We start from the raw sequence: 19,697 nt of genomic DNA on the forward strand, positions 1-19,697 counted from the left end.
TAAAATTTCTCATGGAAAACCCACTGGTATTTTTCACTGATTCTGGCCAAAATGTTGTGGTTGTTGCAATGATGACAGCTTTCTTTGGAAATAGCTGCTTTTCTGTCTGTAAAAATTCCCTTCCATTTTTGCCAAAAATATGAAGTGAACCCCAAAAGTATTCACCTTCATATGTATGTGTGTGAGAGCTGATGAACATCTGATTTTTAAAAGATTGTTGTGCTATGACAGGGAAATGTTTGCACAGTAGTAGGGACACAAATCCAAAGCAGGATTTCCCTTGTTGTGGCAAAGTAAAAAGCTTTCGCAATGGACAGTTTGCACTGTTAGTTAATCTGGGATAAAGACAAGGAGATCCTGTCTTTATCCCAGATATCCCGAGCTCAATATCAACAGCAGCACTGTACTCTGAACAGAGGTGATGGAGGAGAGGAGCACTTGTAGCTTGATTAAGCATTGATTGGGCATGAGTGAGGAGTCTGGGCAAAAAGATTAGGCTGGACAGCACCTAAGACACTGGCTTGGAAACATATTTCAGGTTCTTCATTAGACTGGCTTATTTCTTTTCTCATACCACTATATCCCTAACATTACCCAGTCCTGCAATTATAGTCTACAGAGTAGAGGTCACATTTGCAGAGTTTCTTCTGCCTTGAGAGTTGTTTCCTATACGTAAAATGGATTATCATTGGAAATGGGAATCTGTCTCAGAAGTGAGAAAACTTTTTAAGTGTACCCACTGTACCTATCTAGACATTTCTAAAGTCCCTGTCAACATAGGCACTACTTAGATGAATTGTATAAGAACTCAGAGGATCAGATAGGACACATCTTCATATTTTGGAAAACTGCTTTGGGATAAATATTTCTATCTCTGTTTTTTAAATGTTCCATTGATTTCCTTTTCTCATTTTTCTGTTTGTGTTTTCTATTTTCATTGTTTATTTTTCTCCTTGCAATTACCTGCTTTTTGTTTCACATTTTTCTCTCCCTCTCAGCCCTTTTTCCCCTTCCTTCTTCTTATAGGCCTCTCTGCCTTCTCCATACGCACACACGCGCAAACACACACACACACACGATAATATCTTCGTGTCCTTAGTCCCCTCAGATAGGCAGCTCTGAATTCACTAATAGGATTGGGGAGGGAAGCCTCAATGTGTCAAGACAGTCTGAGAGCTGAGGTTAAGTGAGTGACCAGAATTGCAGAGGGAATCAATCGAGAGAGGTAAATCTCCCTTCCCCCATCCACTCAATGACCATGCACTTATTAGGATCCTTCAGCCAGAACTGGGTGCGATGGCAGAACATACAGAAGGGAGCCCTGATGTCACGGGCTGCTTTTCCTGCACTAAAGGTTAGTGCTGTTTCACACCTCTACAAGCACTGGGACAGCCACTCTTCTCCAAGTACAATTTCTGATAGGCAAAAGCAGATTAGAATGTGTAGCTCATAGGTCTTTATTCACTTGGCAACACCTTCCTTATTAATTTAAGTGTCTGCAGAGTGAAACAGGTGGTGCCGAGTCTCCACAGAGAGCAACAGAGACACAGAATGTCATTCTGTATTGTTTGAACTTTCATGCAGCAGGTTTCAGCCAACATTAGCCATGGTATCTCTGGGGCATTTCGGGTTTAGGGGTTACACAGGGCTGTGGCATGAGGAAGAAATATAAGGTGCAAAGAAAAGGAATAAAATGTATACATAAAATAGAAAGGGGTTTTTGCCCCTCACCCTGTTTCACTACAGATAAGAGTAAAATCTTTTACTTCAGGAAAACTGAATTCCAATCCAGGAAACACGGCAAGTAGTCTCAGAGTTGTTACTAGTTGACATTTGCCATTCTCACAAAACCACTGCTTATTGTGGTACATTTTTCAGTCTCTGTTCAAGACAAGTTCAGGAGTCAGTGGCAGGAGTGCTGCTAGTTGGGAAAAAGGTGTTTCAGGCTGACCTTGGATAGAAAGTAGAACTGGCTGGGAAGTTTTCAACAAAATGTTGTTTTCATCAGAAAATACTGATTCACTGAAACTTTTCGTGGAAAAATATATGTTTTGATGAAATTTTCCTTCATGAAGTTTTCTCAGGCCTCACATGGAATTTCACATGGTGGAAAAGCAAGACCCCCCATCCCCCGAATAGCCAGGGCATTCGCTCAGACTGGGAGAGACCCAGGTTCAAGGTCCTCCTCCAAATTAGGCAGAGTAGGAGTTGAACTTGGGTCTTCTACATCTCAGGTGAGGGCCCTTAACCACTGGCCTATTGATTATTCTAGGGCACAAATCTCTATCACTCCCTCTCCCTCATTGCTTTTTTTTTTTTCCTTAAAAAAGTTTTGCAAGGTCTTGGCTTTGTTCCAATGCAGAACAAAAACAAATTCTGAAAACAGAATTCTTATTTTTCAGTCCTAGGAGGAAGCCTACATAGTTTTTCCCTACATAATGCCTACTCTCACAAGTAGCTAGTACCGTCTGTAGCTTATATGAGCCTCAAAATTCACTTATTTTTTAAAAGAAACTAAAATTAATATTGGCACATGAAATCACTTTTAATCCCTTTGCTTAACACATTTTTGGGATGATCATTCTGCTCTTACTGAACCTAGACTGGGAAGGAATCCTCCTTGTCTCAAATGTGATAACCATCTCCATGCTGATAAAATAACCTGAGGGACATGACAGCTTGCAGTGTTAAATAGACTTTCCTGGTACTGATGGCCACACACCAGCAGCTCATTTGCATCCCAATTAAACAAAGTTTATGAGCATGCCACATAGTTTTCTTCCTCTTTGCTTCATCATGCTGCTTAAACACCTTGTGTTTCCATTTTTGTGTTTCAGATTCTTTCCTTCCTCAAGGAGATTGATGACTTGAAGTTTCAGTATGAGCAGATGATCTCTGAGCTCTTGAAATGGATTAAACAGAAAGTAGTAGAGTTGGACGATCGCCACTTTCCCAACTCCTTACAGGACATGTGGATGCTCGTGGCCAACTTCAAGACCTTCCGCACGGTAGAGAAGCCCTCCAAATACCAAGAGAAGGGGATGATTGAAGCCCACTTTTTCCACATCAGAACCAAGCAAAGAGCCAACAATCAACGGCCATATCTGCCTCCTGAAGGCAGCACACTGCAAAATGTGGAAAAGCACTGGGTCATCTTGGAGAAAGCGGAGCACAGCCGGGGAGAAGCGCTGCAGCGGGAGATGCAGAGGCTGGAGAGAGTGGAACAGTTGGCCCAGAGGTTCCTGAAGAAAGCAGCCTTGCGTGAGTCCTACTTGGAGGACATGAGGAAGGTGCTCAGGAAGCAGGACTTCCAGCCAGAGAGTGTAGACAAGGTGGAGGCTGCCACTAAGAAGCTTGAAGCTATTGTGGCAGATGTACTGCCCAGGGAGCAACGCTTCAGAGCAGTGGCTGACATGGCATCTGTTATAACCCGAGAGAACTATCATCGCAAGATCCAGATCATAAAGAAGTGAGTCATGCTAGTGGAAATGGGCAGTCATGGAGACTAAACAAGTTACGATATTAAGTGGATGTGGAAGACAAGGGAATAGTTCAACAGCACTATTCCACATGAGTAGAGGTGGTCAGATACCCCCTCCTCCTCTCACCCCAAAAAAATGTAAATGAAAAGGCAAAATGTTTAATTTTCATTAAAATTTTAACTTTTTGTTGAAAAAAGAACCTCAAAAACTGGGGAACAAACATTGGCTGATAAAAATACAAACATTTCGAGGAAAGCTGACACTTAATGTGAAATGTTTGTTTTATTGAAAACCCAGTCTTCCATCAAAAGAAAGTTTCAGTAGAATATTTTCAGCCAACCCATCACATATCTCTTTTAGTGAGTGGTTTGAGAGGTTCAGATAGATAGCCACAAATCTTCTGATGCCCCCCCAGTTCCCAAATTGGGCTATAAATGTTGTGAGATCAGTACTTCTAACATGATCAGTAATTCCTGGTTTGGGACTTCATGGAAATACCCCAAGAACAACCTTTTCAGTGGTATTTCAGTACTTGTTTTTTCTAGACTCAACCAAAGCCAGAAACGTGTGAAAATAATAAAATACTTAACCAAACTCCACAGAAGTTTTGGTTTTGATTTGAGGTATGGTTTGAATTAATTTTTATCTAATCTGAGTCATTTAAGGGTCCATTCCTTTCTTCATACCTATGTATTATTACAGGCTAAAAGGACATGGGACATCAGATATGAGAATCCATACACAATAGTCCCTCAAACAAGATTAATGATGATTTACATATTAACCAAAATATGTTTCCCAGGACCATATTCACCGATAGGATTTAGTGTACTGAGCCATAAGACCAGTGTATGCTTCATTAGATGACACATACACTGTGTCTGACTTTAGGAACCCTAGGTTTCATTTAACTCCTCTAAAATTGCAAGCCCCATGTGTCAACAGGGTCTTTCCCCATGCTGTCCAAAGCATCAGATCCTTGTGGATGAGTTAGTCCTGTCTCCTCCCTTCTTTACAGGCAAGAGGACATTTCTCAACAGTGGCAGGATCTACTGGAGCAGCTCCAGAGACAGAAACACTCTCTCGGAGCAATGCAGGAAACTCTGGGCCTTCTGAGGGACATTGATACCATTACAGAGGAAATCAAAAGACTGCAGGTACCAACCCCTCTCCATCAGAATGTGGGCTGTGCACACAATTTGCACCACTACCAATATAAGTAATTGCAGCAGACACTGTATTCCAGTGACAGTTAGATCCCTAGATGGCATTGTCTGCACACACATAGGAGAAGATGAGGTCATAGTGCTGATAATTTCTCACTTTTGGTTTTCAGGCACTAGTGATATCTCAGGATTACGGGAAGCAGCTCTTGGAGGTAGTAGATTTGTTGCAGAAGCACAATTTGGTTGACTTCCAGATCACTTCCTATGATGATAGGGTGAGGTACATCATCACCCAAAGGACAGCAGAGGCCACCAAGGGCAAAGCAATCAAGTCAGATATGCTTCATGCCAAAGCTCGGATGCTTCATCAGCTGTACCAAAACCTCGTGGCTCTCAGCAAATCCCGGTAAGGCTCTCTTAATGGTCCAGCTCTTTCTGATTAGAATGGTGGGTCCTTTTAAAACAGAGATAATGGGAGGTCCAGAATCTAGAATCTCTCATTTCTCCACATATAAAGATATAACAGATCCAGAAGAGGAGAAGATAATCACAAAGGGAGCTGATAGAACCATAGTTCTCCCTGTGCTGGCTTTGTTGTTCAGGCTTCAAAACCGAAACTTACACAAAAGTGAGGCTTTGCATTGGGTGTGGGGACAGCTCAAATATTTAAAGGGACAGTACGTCACATAGATCTTAAGGCTCATCAGCTATCATGGACTGAGAGGGAATTTCAGTGCCAAAGTTCATTCCTAATTGCTTCTATATGATCTGGATCTGATATGGCTGATTCTCCATCTCCTGGGTTGCGAGGGGAATTTCCTTTTGGCTTCCCCGTGTTGCTCCACTCATAACTCAGCCGTGACTCGGAGGTACCATGGGAATTCAATCTCTGAATTTTCTGCAGTGCTGAAGCCCTTTAATTATAATCTTTTCTCTGTTTCTACATTGTACCTGAAATCCTAGCACTGACCAAGCTATATTGCTTGTTGCCTTATGTTAGACAATCCCAGCTACAGGAGGCGTTGAAGCTTTTTGAGTTTTTCCATGACTGTCAGGAAGAAGAGTCATGGATCTCTGAGAAATGGCAGCTAGTGAGGACAGCAATATTAGGACGAGATCTCAGTCAGATTACTGCCTCCATTCAGAAGCACAAGGTACAGTATTTTGTTGACTGGTTTCTGTTCTCCATACTGAATCTAGTCTTTCATAATTTATCTAAATCAATTGTAAGAGCATTTATGCCTCAAATTAAGGGTTTGGCTGGCTTTTGGAATCTGGGAAATCATTCAGCTTAGGGATCCCTCCCAATGAGGGATAGTTCTATGTTTAATATGGGATTGTGGATGTGCAGAACAAGCAGAGTGAAGCTCAGTGTGCTATCCATTAGGCCGCTTTGATGGATGGGAGAAGGAGATGGTTCTTGTCTACTCACCCTTCCCAAATGTGGTACACGGGGAGAATAAGTAGAGTAGTGTGGAAGAAACAGTATTTTTATTTTGAGTTTGAAGCAACAAGCCAGAGGCAGCTTTATTATGAGCAATTGCAATATGCATGGGAAAGTATGCATGGGAAAGTACACACGGTCAGGGTTTCCCTTCCTGAGGCAGGTCTCCACTAGATAAACAATTAGAGCAAGATTTTATACCTTTTGTTACATGCAATAATGAGCAACAGCTGCATTTTGTCATATGTATTTTTTTCCTGATATTTCACTTTTTTTTAATTAATTTCTGCCACTGTCTACATTCCATTCTTATTTAACACAAGGTCAAAACAGTATCTCTTACAGTCTGTTCCCATTCGCTTTCCAATTGCCTAGGCCCTGCCTTCAAGTCTCACGTTATTAGAGTCAGAATCAGCCTGACTTTGATAGCCTGACTCTTGCTTTATTCCTAGAGACTAAGATATCTATGTTCAAATTCTCTTTATCCCTTTCTCCACTTCCACAGTAGACATGCCATGAATGAAGGGGAAGGGATTGAGCTGTGGTAAAGAAAAGAGGCATGGGAAACTCTAGAATAACATTGCTGGGGCCTCCCAGAAATTTGCTGCCAGCTCTCCCTATGAACTGGACACAGGTTGGGGAGAAAAGCTTAGTTTCATGAAGTTCCATCTTGTTGATGAAGAGAAATCACTGTGGCAAACAGACCTGAAGACTTAAAAAGACAGTGACAGAATTTAAACAGTAATTTCCTACATGCGGCTCTTTATAATTAGGACGTCAACAGTAAAGGCATGAGAGCAGGGCCATGAACCATAAGATCTCTAGAGACATGTGTGAGAGAGGGTGAGTGTGTATTGAGAGTGGAAGACATAAGGCCTACTCAATGGATGACAAAAATCTCCCCCAGAGACCATCATATATAATATGCTGCTGGAATGGGGAAGGGAAGTATCTCAATGACTACAATAACTGGGTGAGTGAAAAAAGGGTATCAGGGTTCAAAGGACAGTGTTATCTATGGAGAAAGGGACAGTGTCAGAATGGAGGGAAAACAGAATCATTACACGTTAGTTTTATCGTAGCTGACAGAAGAGTTTGGCAATGGGAAAAAGCCACCGTTTTCCTGGGACAGGCCAGTTCCTTGGGCTTGTAAGTCTCCACTACTTATTATCATGTCACTTTATTTGGCAGGCTCTAGAAGTCGAGTGCAACTCCCACAAGGCGATTTGTTCCAATACAATGAGGAAGGGCTGGGAGCTAAGTCAAACAAACCACTCAAACCAGAGGGATATCCAGATGCAGACAGACAGCCTCCAGAAACTGTGGCAACAGCTCCAAGACGAGATGACCAGTCGTAAAATCCGTCTGCAGGCAGCTGCTTTAATCAAACAGGTAAACAAGGCTGCAGGTTTTGCATTTTGTAACAGAAAGAACATGAACTCATTCCATTTCTGCTTGGGTCACCAGATTGGGGTTTATGTAAGGAACACAAGAAGGGTCTGGAAGCAGTAAGCTTTGCTGGGATGAAACAATATAGCTTTCAACTCACATGATATTAATCAATTTTTTTTTTATCAGAGTGCTGTGTCTCTCACTTTGTGTATCTCACAAGTCATTCTGGTCTTCTGCAGGCAGACACCAGCTGTGTATCATAACTGCTGACTCTATTTTCATTTGGTTACTGTATTGTACACTATATTCCAGATTCTGCTTTCCTTGTTCTTTAGCATAATAATTGATACATATAGACTTTATGGCTGCCAGCTATTCTGCATGTGTGGAGCACTGGGAGGGAAACTTTGACCTTCTACTCTGAAGGCTCCTACCATTTGAGATCAGACTCATCTCTTCTGCAAACCAGTCAACAGAGGGCAGTGGTACATAGCTAGTCGAGAACACACATATTGACCTTCATTCTCAGTTAGAAATACTAGAGTTAAATAACTGGGGGGGAAAAACTGGTGTGTAAATCAGCTTCCTAGTGGGTGAGACCAGGGTGACTGTCTGACACTCTTTTTCTGTAGAAAATAGCAGGATCAGTCCCAGTTCAGAACTCATAGATTCCCCCATTCTATCCGTGAAATGGCCTAACAAAGAGTCAAGCCACCAGCCCATCCAGGCTGCTGATAATGGTTAAGTAGGAGGGTCTTTTTCCCTGTGTGGCTCCCAGAAAGCATTTTTTCTGACTGGCTGTGGGTCTGCTCCCATCAATTGATCTGTGTTGATAGGGTGAGAATTCTTCTGTTTTACAAAAAATCTCCAAAAGACAGATTTTATGGTGCATTAGAATTTTGCCTGCTGTATTTGTTTTTGATTCAGCATTGCTGTAGCCACTCTGCTCTACCTGGCATAATGCCATCTGGGATAGTTACATTGCTAACTTCATTCAATAGTTGTACCTTCAGTGCCATACTGCTGCTCAGCAAGGATGTGCTGGATACACAACATGTGAGAAATTCATTGTGAACATCATCCAATGGATGAAAGTTCCTCCTGAGGAGCCTCAACTGAATGAAGTATGGGGGGATTTTTCAAAGGCACAGTGGCAGTTAGGTACCAAACTCAAATGGGAGGTATAGGTCTAGCTGCCATTTGTGCCTTTGAAAATCTGTCCCATAAAAAAGAAATATCAGGCCACAAAGCTTGGATCCTGATTGGAGTTTCCCCAAAGTATGAAGAGTGATTAGTGTTGTTAGATGTTCATTTGGCTGCGTGTGTGTGTTCTCTGTATGCTGTCCCAGCTCTGCACAGATAGTTGGCACAGCAGACCTCAGTCGAACTGCCCAATAACTACAAACTCAGTTTGTAGCAAAGGCACTTTGGGAGGTTTATTGTCAACGAAGCATGATGCTAATGGCCTGGCTCAATGGTTACAGGTACACTAACACATTGTATGCCCATTGCAATGGACTAGCTCAGTTAATAGCGGGACTTTCCATTATCCCTAAGCAGGGGTGGCTCTAGATATTTCGCCGCCCCAAGCAGTGTGGCGTGCCGTGTGGGGGCACTCTGCCGGTTTCCGGGAGGGCGGGAGGCGGCTCCGGTGGACCTCCCACAGGCATTCACACGCCTGTGGGAGGTCCACCAGAGCCGCCCTCCCGGCGACTGGCAGAGCGCCCCCCACGGCACGCTGCCCCACGCACATGCTTGGCATGCTGGGGCCTGGAGCAGCCCCTGTCTCCAAGGCCAGCCAAAGACACTCCCTTTGAGATACATCTTGATACACCAATATAAACAAGTTATGTATAGCCCCTCTGATGTGGCTAGGTGCCTCCCTCTGCCATATCTAGGTAACACCCATTACCTTGTATATGTTGGTTCTATCAAAACATCTCTATTCATCATGCTGTCTGTCATAAATAGATAGGTAAGGTAAGAGTTAAGTTTCTTTTACCTGGAAAGAGTAAGCAAACACCTGACCAGAGGACCAATCAGAGAACTGGATTGTTTAAAGTCAGGGGCGGGAATTTGTATACTCGGGGTCTTTTTTTGTTTTCTCGGCTGTGAGTAAACAAGGTTTCCTCCTAACTCCTTCTTATTTCAAATAGGCAAAGGGGGAAGGGAAAGCCAGGCTGTGGCTATTTTCCTATTGCTTTCAGGGAAAGAGCAGGCTACGGGGAAAGAGAGAAAAGAATCTGTTCTCTGTATCAGGTACTGTCTCCCTCACTGGAAGGCAGGCACGGGAAAGCAAAGCTGTTGGCTTTTGCATCTCAATTGTCCTGAGGGCAGAGAAAGCTTATCTCTTGGGAAGCAGAGAAACCGGTTTCTTGATACTCCAGGCTAGACCAAGAGGCAAGCCTGGAAGGAGGGGGGAGGGAGTTTTCTCCCCTGCTTTTAGCATCCAAGGGATTGGAATCTGGGTGTCCCCCAAGGAAGGGTTGGGGACACCAGAGAGAGGAAAGGGGGGATCAGGCCCCATCAATTCCTGATCTGGTGGCAGCGAGATATCCAAGCTGGTAGTGAGCTTGGGGGAGTTTCAGGTAAGCCCCCAGATTTTGGACGCAAAAGTCCAGGTTTGGGACAGGACCAGATTGTGGACGCTAAAGTCCAGGTCTGGGACTGGGAGGCTAGATTACCACATGGTGAGCAGCAGGTGGGATGTAAAAATCCAAAAAACCAGTAGCTACCTTAGTTTTTTTTTCCTGCTAGGGATTAGCAGGAGAAGAAATTGGGTTTTTAAAGGCAGACAGAGAAAAATTTTTTTTTCCTGCCTGTTTCAGCAGTTCGCATTTTTAGTAGGCTCATTCACACAGCCATTAAGCTAGTTGGTTAAACAATAGCATTCCCCTTCACAGTGCTTGCTAGCAATCACACACAGTAGCAGTGAGAAAAAGATTGGTTTTAAAGTGCTAGAGAGAAAAATTTTTCATTTTTTTTTCAGCTTGCTGTAGCAGCTTGCTTTTTTTTTCCTGCTTGCTCTTAGCAGCTTGCATTTTTTTTAAGTCATTAAGAAACCCATTACAGATCTTTTGTTAAACAATTGGAACTTAAGTACCCAGCCAGCAAACGCACACAGGTGAATACAGTAGCTTTTGTTAGGTTCAATTGAACCATCAAACAGAGCTAGAGCAAGTCAAAGCAGTTGCTAGGCAAATCTCAGGAGGCAGAAAGCCAGCAATTCAGACAACAAACACCAGAGGGCACTCCAACACAAGAAAACAGAACCATGAGTTCCAAAGAAGAGCAGAAAAAGGAAAGAGCCCGGCAACAAGCCCTAGACGACGAAAATAAACATAGGAGACAGCTGGAACTAAAGAAGCTAAACAAGAAGCCCAGGAGAACTCACAAGAAGAGAACAAGAAGCCAAAAAGGCAGATTCAAGAAGCCAAAAAAGAGATCACGAAAGACACTTCAAAAATGGAAGGGCACCAAGAAAAACAAAGAAGAAGAGGCAGCCACAGAAGACAGATAGATCCAGAGGGAGAAACCAACTGAAGAGAGAGGCTCACAAACAGAGAAAGCCTTGAATTAGATGGTGCGGGCTAGGCAAAAGGCTCCAACCAAATCCTAACCCTCCGACACCCAGTTGTGGTTCAACCGCACAGAAAATTTCCCAACTACAAAGCAGGTGAGGACACAGACAACCTGTCTGTGCTACCAGACACCCAGACTGAGGTAGTGGACCCGGATCCCATGTCAACGGCTGAACCAGCCACAACACCTCCAGTCCCAGACCCGGAACTGGAACAGCAACCAGCACCAGCACAAGCAAGTGCCAAGCAAGCACCTCTTCAATCCCAACGCCAGAAGGGACCAACGAGCCTGAACTGGCAGAAGCAACAAACAACCATACCAAAGAGGCTCAGGCAGAGCCTGAAATACACCAGGTGCACCAGCGGACAGCGGTACACCAGCGACAGAAACAACCCCATCATCTACATCACTTCCAGAGGGACCAAGCCCAAGTCCCCAGTCTGAGGAAGAACTGGTGTCCCCAGCTTCAAGGGAACAGTTCCAGACTGAGCAGGAAGCAGATGACAGCCTTCAGAAGCTTGGGTGGCGGCACGGAGCAACCCACCGCCTCTCAGCTCTTCTGACCGATCCCGGTTTGTTATAGACCAAGACTTTTATACAAGGAAACTTCTTTCTGGTGGACGCCAGGAAATGGCAGCCGCGCAAACGGTTGGTGGTTCCAACTAAATACAGGGGAAGCTCTTAAGCTTAGCCCATGATCATCCCAGTGGTCATGCTGGGGTAAACAGACCAAAGACAGGTTGGAAAAAATCCTTCTACTGGGAGGGGATGGGCAAGGAAGTTGCCCAGTATGTCCAGTCTTGTGAGGTGGGCCAAACAGTGGCAAAGCCTCAAGATCTGGTCCGGGCCCCTCTCCAGCCACTCCCCATAATTGAGGTCCCATTTCAGCAAGTAGCTGTGGATATTCTGGGTCCTTTTCCAAAAAGACACCCAGGGAAAGCAGTACGTACTGATTTTTCGTGGACTTTGCTACCCGATGGCCAGAAGCAATGCTCTAGGTAACACCACAGCTAAAGCAGTGTGCCAGGCCCTAACAGACATTTTCGCCAGGGTCGGTGGGCCCTCAGATACTGGTCAGTCAGTGAAAAGGAATGCTATGCCATTGTGTACGCCCTGGAAAAGCTACGCCCCATATGTTTGGGGACGGCGGTTCCAGCTACAAACTTCCATGCTGCGCTAAAGTGGCTTCAACTGACCATGCTGCGCTAAAGTGGCACATTTGCAGCTTTGCACTGGTTAAAACTTTTCCTGAGATGTTGAAGTCTTGTACTTTGCATGCTTTTATTTCTATGTGCATGTGTTGTATTCCTCTGTTTAGTTTAAGTTCTAGGTAGAAATCACCTCCAGTGAAACTTTCTACTGTCGGTGATTTGGGGGGCGTGTCATAAATAGATAGGTAAGGTAAGGGTTAAGTTTCTTTTACCTGGAAAGGGTAACCAACACCTGACCAGAGGACCAATCAGAGAACTGGATTGTTTAAAGTCAGGGGCGGGAATTTGTATACTCGGGGGGTCTTTTTTGTTTTCTCGGCTGTGAGTAAACAAGGTTTCCTCCTAACTCCTTCTTATTTCAAATATTATACCAAAAGTCTGTGAGTACAAAGGAACCCCAAAGCAATTCGGCTATGAGGAGCTTTGGGTTGTACGAATAGATGTGGATGGCTGTGTCTTTTGTTGTTTTCTCGGCTGTGAGTTAACAAGCTTCCTCCTAACTGCATCTTATCTCCAAGTGTCTCCTACACATCTGTGAGTACAAAGGAACCCCAAGCAATTCGGCTATGAGGAGCTTTGGGTTGTATTTACATGTATGTGGATTGGTTGGACTGGTTTAATCGGGCTATCTTTTAAATCAGACTGTTTCTTCATATTTTCTTATAAGCAAGAGCCTGTATTGAGTTTCTTAATGCAAGATTATTGTTTTATATTTTCTTTCTTTTTTATATAAACTTTTCTTTTAAAACGTGTGGAAGTTTCTTTTTCTAGGGAGGCAAAGGGAAGGGAAAGCCAGGCTGTGGGCTATTTTCCTATTGCTTTCAGGGAAAGAGCAGGCTACGGGGAAAGAGAAAAAGAATCACCTCTGTATCAGGTATTGCTGTCCCTCACGGGAAGGCAGGCACGGGGAAAGGCAAAGCCAAGCTGTTGGTATTTTGCATCTCAATTGTCCTGAGGGTAGAGAACGCTTATCTCTTGGGAAGCAGAGAAACCGGTTTCTTGATACTCGCAGGCTAGACCAAGAGGCAAGCCTGGGAAGGAGGGGGGAAGGGGTTTTCTCCCCTGCTTTTAGCATCCAAGGGATTTGGAATCTGGGTGTCCCCCCAAGGGAGGGTTGGGGACACCAGAGAGAGGAAAGGGGGGATCAGGCCCCATCAATTCCTGATCTGGTGGCAGCGAGAATATCCAAGCTGGTAGTGAGCTTGGGGGAGTTTCAGGTAAGCCCCCAGATTTTGGACGCTAAAGTCCAGGTTTGGGACAGGTCCAGATTGGGGACTCTAAAGTCCAGGTCTGGGACTGGGAGGGAATATTACCACACTGTCATCCTGACCTTATCTTTAGGATTGGTCAGCGTGTGCCTGTTATCTCTGGGGAATGTGTTGGTATCAAAGTGTTCTGGTACCACCCTTCTGAAATGTGTTTGCATAAGTGCTTTGTGCCTAGCATTTCTTAGGAATGTGTGTTTCTGCAATATCAGCCCTGGTCTTACCAAATTCTGTGAGCAGGCCTGTCTCTTGCTCACAACCTGGCTTTGCTTTATATCAGCAAAGATTTAACCATTACTTTAGCTCAGGCCTCAGGCTTCATACCAGGCCTCTGATACAAGGGCTTATGTCTCAGGCCCTCTTCCTACTACAGTTAGAACTAGAACTTTGGTTTAGTTCCATTTCTGATTTAAATACACAAATGCACACATTCAAAAAGCCACTATAAAATCATCATTTACTAATCACACTATAGTATCTCAGATTACCCAGTAATAATGTTTTCCCTGTCCTTTTCATTCCCTGCCATATTCACACAGAAGCTTGAACATTTCCTTCCTTAACAGATTTTGTTCTCTTTGGTTTGACAAACACTGAATTATTTCCTGTTTCTAGCAGTTTTAACATTGTTATCGCTTAGTCTCTCCCCCAGCTTTTGGGGGAGGGGGAGTTTAACTTATTTTTATGATTTAATGTCTTGTTATATTTACAGCCATATAAGATTGCACCCAAACTTTTCCCATGAATTGCAATTTGTGAAGGCTGCTTTCTGTTACACAAACTTACTCTGTATCCTCAAGATCTATCTTTAACTTTTGTGGAAAAACATCTGTTGGAATTGGAGGCCATCCCTAGAGTCTGAAAGTATGCTGTGTATTATGGATTCTGTTAAGTGACAAAGTCTGACTACTGTCTAGTAATGAAGTCTGACTAGTGAGTGATTCACTTGGAAACTGGCTAATAAAATTTATGGAGGAAATATTTGGGACTAATTTATTTAATTGTGATTCTGTGAACCATATTGGTGCTAAGTGTGATGCTGAAATACGGTATAATTGGGGTTTCTAAAGAAAGAGCTATCTGATGTGTAATGGTCCTGCTTATATGATCTGTGTATGTGTTATGATTAGCTTCATAGTTATCTGATGGAATTACTGGCCTGTTGACCATTTGCCAGAGGATGGACTATTGGATCTGTATCTCTTAGGGCTGTTTGATTAAACATTCTCCCAACCTGTGTTCCCTTCAGTACTTTGCTGACATTGATGAAGCAGACTCATGGCTACGGGAGCGGAAGCCCCTCCTGGCCAGTAAAGATTATGGGAAGGATGAGTCCAGTGCAGAAGCCTTGCTACACCGCCACTTGCGACTGGAGAAGGAGATCACAGGCTACTGCCTGGAGATAAGGCGCCTGGAAGAACAAGCTTGTATTGTAGCAAAGCAGGCTCCTTCTGCGGTACGTGGATATGAGACTGTTTCCCTCTACTTCCCTTTGTTTTTATTTAGTAGAGCTGGTTGGAAATTTGGTGAAATTGAAACATTTTGTGAAAATGTGTCAATGTTGAAAAAATTTCACTGAAAAAAAGCATGCAGATAAGATCTAGACGCTTCAATCTTTTTGGAATGGAATGTTTTGATTTTCCAGATCAAAATGAGTTTTCATTCCGAACTGGAATGAAAACAAAGTTTTTTTTGAAATGTTGGAATTCTGTGCCAAACAGAAGAGCCTAGATTCAATCCATTCTCTTAATTATACATGAGTCAGAGCCCAGTCCTCTGGCTATCACTGATGGAATCCTAGAAATACAGTTTTTGGCACCAAGACTGGTTCATCCACATCACATCTCTCTCCTAGCTCTGACAAATCACCTTATTACTTACTTCCTACTGAATCCAACTCTCCTTCCAAATGGCCATGCTACACCACCACCGCCTCCCTTCCTTCTTTTCCCCAGACTCCAACATTTCACTTACTTTAATCCTCTCACCTGAGGTTTCTGTAATCATCATGGGTGAATTCAGTTTTCATGTTTGATTCCTCTGCTTCTTGATTTGTCTTGTTACACTCATTTGCTCTTCAGCTGTGGTCTGAATCCCACATTCACTATTTTGGCCATAACCTTGATGGTTACCTTTCAGGTTTCTTTATCTCTGAACACTCTCCCTATGACAATGAGCTATGCAAGATAAGCAACTGTTGCAACTGCAATTAGTACTAAGAGCTGGGAACATCATTTTGTTAACCTCCCTTTTCGTTCCTGAATTATTTGTTAGTAGAGGGAGCATGTAAGTTCAGAAGCCCACAGATGTTGATTAGTGAAGGCAAATACAGACATGCTGATTTATTTTTTTTAACAGTTGATTGTTTGCTGGTTCAATAATTTAAAGACCATAAAAGTGAACCTCTAGTGCTTGGCTGCACTTGGTGCTCCCATTCAAGTTCTGGAAACATTTGTTTTTAATCAATATAGTTATCTGGCCCCTAAATTAATTATTACATTATTGACAGGGAATTGTAGCCCTAAATATGCAAATCCCTTGATTAAGTTTAGGAATGTAATTTGTGTCCAGACACTTTTGAAATTCACTTGTACTCTTAAGGAGGTGGTTTGCCCCTTGAGTGTGCCCACTTTGTTCTCTCTCTTAGTGCTCAGTAATTTTTGCATCTGCAAGTGTCTAACTATTGAAAATACACTGACAGGTTGTTAGGGCCCGGGCTGGGCCTCCCCACTGCTAGAGCAGGACAGCCTGGTGTTAACTGACTGAAATGCCTGCCTGTGGGTGTTTTCTGCCATTTTCAATTATCCTTATTGGACTTGCTGAATGGAAGCTGCACTACGAAAGCTCAAGCTAGGAAAAGGGCCCGCTGCCTCATATGCTGCCCAGTTCCAGTGACTTGTGGCTGATGTTGAGTGGAATGTGGCGGCCCAACTGCATCTGTTACAGTGTGAACTTAGTGAGGAGGTAACAGACAAGCTAGTCCGCACTCAGACTCCAACAGCGTGAGTGCTTTTATTGACCTCTCTCTCCGTGTTACCAAGCAGCTACATAAGTGAAAGGAAAAGAGGAGGTAAACCATGGTGCCACCTCACCCAGACACCAGGCTTGAATGCTCCATTGCCTACCCGTGAAGCAATGCAGGTTGGTCTGGTCTGCAAAGTTTGGCCCTGGAAGAAAACGAACGGTGACTGCACAATAACTTATGCTTTTATTGCAGAGCACAATCACATGCTCTTACTTTTTGCCGGTTGCAGACCTCAACCAGCAAGGAATCAAGAAATAAGTGAACCCAGGCTGTATGGAGGGGCCAGCCTGGGTATCACCGGGACACTATGCTCCAGAACAACCCCCAACCCCTTGTGGGAAACACAATCTTGGACATGCAGTTCCTGCCCACATTTCCAAGTACAGATACTGTGATGTACGATGGATGGGGCCAAACTAGTTCCCCCTCAGTGGCCCTGATTGGTACAGGAGCTGTGATAATTCAATAGATGCTGAAACCACTTTAACCCTACAAATACTCCTCTGTTTAACGCCTACGTCAGTTCTCATACAAATGATAGATTTGACACAGGAAACAGTACCCCTTGAGGCTATACTCCAGGGATATGGGGATGTACTAAATTCAATGTGATTCATTTTCCACACTTCCTCTGATTCTCAACATCACCCAGCTGGACTGGCCCGACCCTTCTATGGTCTGGTGAAAGAAAAGGATCAGTTTCCCTCTGAACAGTGCTGAAGGGTTAGCCCCAAACCTCAGGTCCCAGGCTCCTGCAGATGACCAGAAGTGATGGCACCTGTGGGAGAACCACAGACGATGGTGACCAGAAGGAACCATTCCTAAGCCTGAGTTCCCATCTCACTGATAAGTATTAGGATTCTGTGGATGTTTTTGAAAAGAAAAATGTAGACATGCTACCTTCACATTTACACTACAGCTCCCTATAGACCTGCAGCCTGGGGCAAGGGCCTCTTATGGATGGATCTATGCAATGTCAGAGCCACAGCTGGCAGCTCTTCATGTGCACATCGAGTAAAAGCCCAAAGGCTCAATCCGACACTCCACCTCCCCAGTGGGGGCTCTGGTCCTTTTCATTAAGCAAAAGGATGGAACGCTACACCTGTGTGTCACTAACATGCCCTAAACCAAGTGACAGTTCAAAACTGGTATCCTGAGCTCCTAACCTAGGAACTAGGTAGTGTGTGGTCTACCAAAATTTTCACCAAACTGGACCTCAGTGGAGTGATGGGGACTTACAACCTAATGCACATTCGGGCAGGAGATGAATGGAAGGCTGTCTTTTGAACCCACTATGGGCATTTTGAATATTTAGTAATGCCATTCCGTTTGACCAAAGCTCCCATGATCTTTCAACACTTTGTGAACGACATATTTAGAAACATCCTGGACCAGTATGTAGTCATCTATCTTGATGACCTATGTCTGTTTTCAGAGAACCCTGAACAGCATTGTTACCATGTTTGTTCCATCCTGGAAAGACTACAGAAGCAGAGCCTGTATGTGAAAATAGAAAATGTACCTTTTGACTCCACTGAACAGAATGATGAAATATTAGATAAAGAATTGCTCACAATTAAATCAGCCTTCAAAGAGTGGTGCCATAACCTTGAGGGAGCTCGACAACTGGTTCAAGTCTCTTCTAACCATAAGAACCTTGAATATCTGTGTAAGCTTGAGCCTTAAACCAAAGACATCTCAGGTGGCTATTATTCTCTTGGTTCAATCTGAATATCACCTGGGAATCAGGAATGGAAAAGTCAATGCCTTACCCTGAAAGGTCTAATAATACCATGAAAGTAAAGAGTCTAGCCAAAAACTGCCCTCTCTCCTTAAACCTCACAACTTCCTTAGTGCTGCACTGCCGCCATATGCCAAAACCTGATTCATCTAATCTGATCCACTTCGCAAGGTGATCTGTTAGCTCAGAAGGTGATGAAACAACCTGAGCAAATGAGAGACAGAACCAAAATGCAATGTTCCACACAGGATGGGATCACATATCCTGATGGGTGCATATCCATCCCACCAGGGTGCCCCTGGTTGGAAGTGCTTCATCTCTGCCATGACAATCAATAGTGGGCCATTTTGGCCACCTTAAGACTTCCTGCATGGCTCCTCATTTCTTCCAGTAGCCCCCAGGACTATGTTGACTCTTGTGACCTTGTGCATGCACCAACACACCCCATTCTGAGCACCTTGGCACTTTAGTACACTTGGAGATCCCACCTAGATCCTGGGCCTCAATCACCCTAGATTTCATAGCAGACTTCCCAGACTCTGATGGCCACACAGTGGTCTTGACTTTTGTTGACCAAAATGGTCCACTTCATCCCCTGTGACTGCCTGCCCTCTGCTGAAAGAACTGCTCAATTCCTAGTGATGCATGTCATCCTTTTTCATGGACTTCTGGACCATATCACCTCAGACCAAGGCTCACAGTTTGTCTCATGCTTTTAGTGTGAAACACTCCAATTACTGGACATTTGCACTTTTTCGTCTTCTGCTTACTGCCCCCAGACAGATGGGCAGACAGAGAGGGTGAACTAAGTACTACATCAATACGTAAGGTGCTCTGTTAACTACCGTCAAGATAAGTGGTTCTTCCTCCTGCCTTATGACAAGTTGTCATACAACAACATTGACCGTGCCTCCATGGGGCAGAGTCTCTTTTTTGCAAATTACAGGTTTCATGCTCACTTCCACCTTGTCTTGCTAGCAACCTCCCAGAACCCAGCAGCCTCCAACTGGATTCTGTGAATTCATCATATTCTGGAAGACCTTAAAGACCACTTCCATGATGCAAGAAAGCACTACAATGAGTAGGCAGACCATCAGTACCAGGAAAAACCAGCTTTCACAGTATGCCAAAAGGTCTGACTTGCAGCTAAACACCTTTGTACAAACAGGCCATCCCACAAGCTAAACCACTAGTAGCTTGGACCAGTCTGGTTTTTGTCAGTATTCAAATTCCAGCTCTCTCACTCTCTTAAGATACATCCCATTTTCCATGTTTCCCTCCTGAAGCATTACACACAGAACCCTGTTCCCAACCAGTCCTCCCACAAGTCCAGGTCCAAGGGCACAAGGAATATATAGTCTGCCCTGTCCTCAGCTCTAAATTGCAGAG

The 19,697-nt window shown here is 43.9% G+C and overlaps 1 protein-coding gene across 1 annotated transcript in view; it reads left to right on the forward strand.

Moving 5' to 3' along the window:
• The first annotated feature begins 2,868 nt into the window (after positions 1 to 2,868).
• The window catches only part of SPTBN5 (spectrin beta, non-erythrocytic 5), a 133,569-nt gene continuing 116,740 nt past the window's right edge, over positions 2,869 to 19,697 (forward strand). Inside the window, exons 1-6 of the mRNA XM_032793850.2 lie at positions 2,869 to 3,469; positions 4,501 to 4,639; positions 4,819 to 5,054; positions 5,649 to 5,802; positions 7,284 to 7,484; positions 14,792 to 14,998. Of these exons, the coding sequence (XP_032649741.2) occupies positions 2,889 to 3,469; positions 4,501 to 4,639; positions 4,819 to 5,054; positions 5,649 to 5,802; positions 7,284 to 7,484; positions 14,792 to 14,998 (1,518 nt within the window). The 5' untranslated portion in view covers positions 2,869 to 2,888. The remainder of the gene's footprint in view (positions 3,470 to 4,500; positions 4,640 to 4,818; positions 5,055 to 5,648; positions 5,803 to 7,283; positions 7,485 to 14,791; positions 14,999 to 19,697) is intronic.

The sequence above is a fragment of the Chelonoidis abingdonii genome, chromosome 4 (assembly GCF_003597395.2).
Source record: "Chelonoidis abingdonii isolate Lonesome George chromosome 4, CheloAbing_2.0, whole genome shotgun sequence".
Taxonomy (NCBI): domain Eukaryota; kingdom Metazoa; phylum Chordata; order Testudines; family Testudinidae; genus Chelonoidis; species Chelonoidis abingdonii.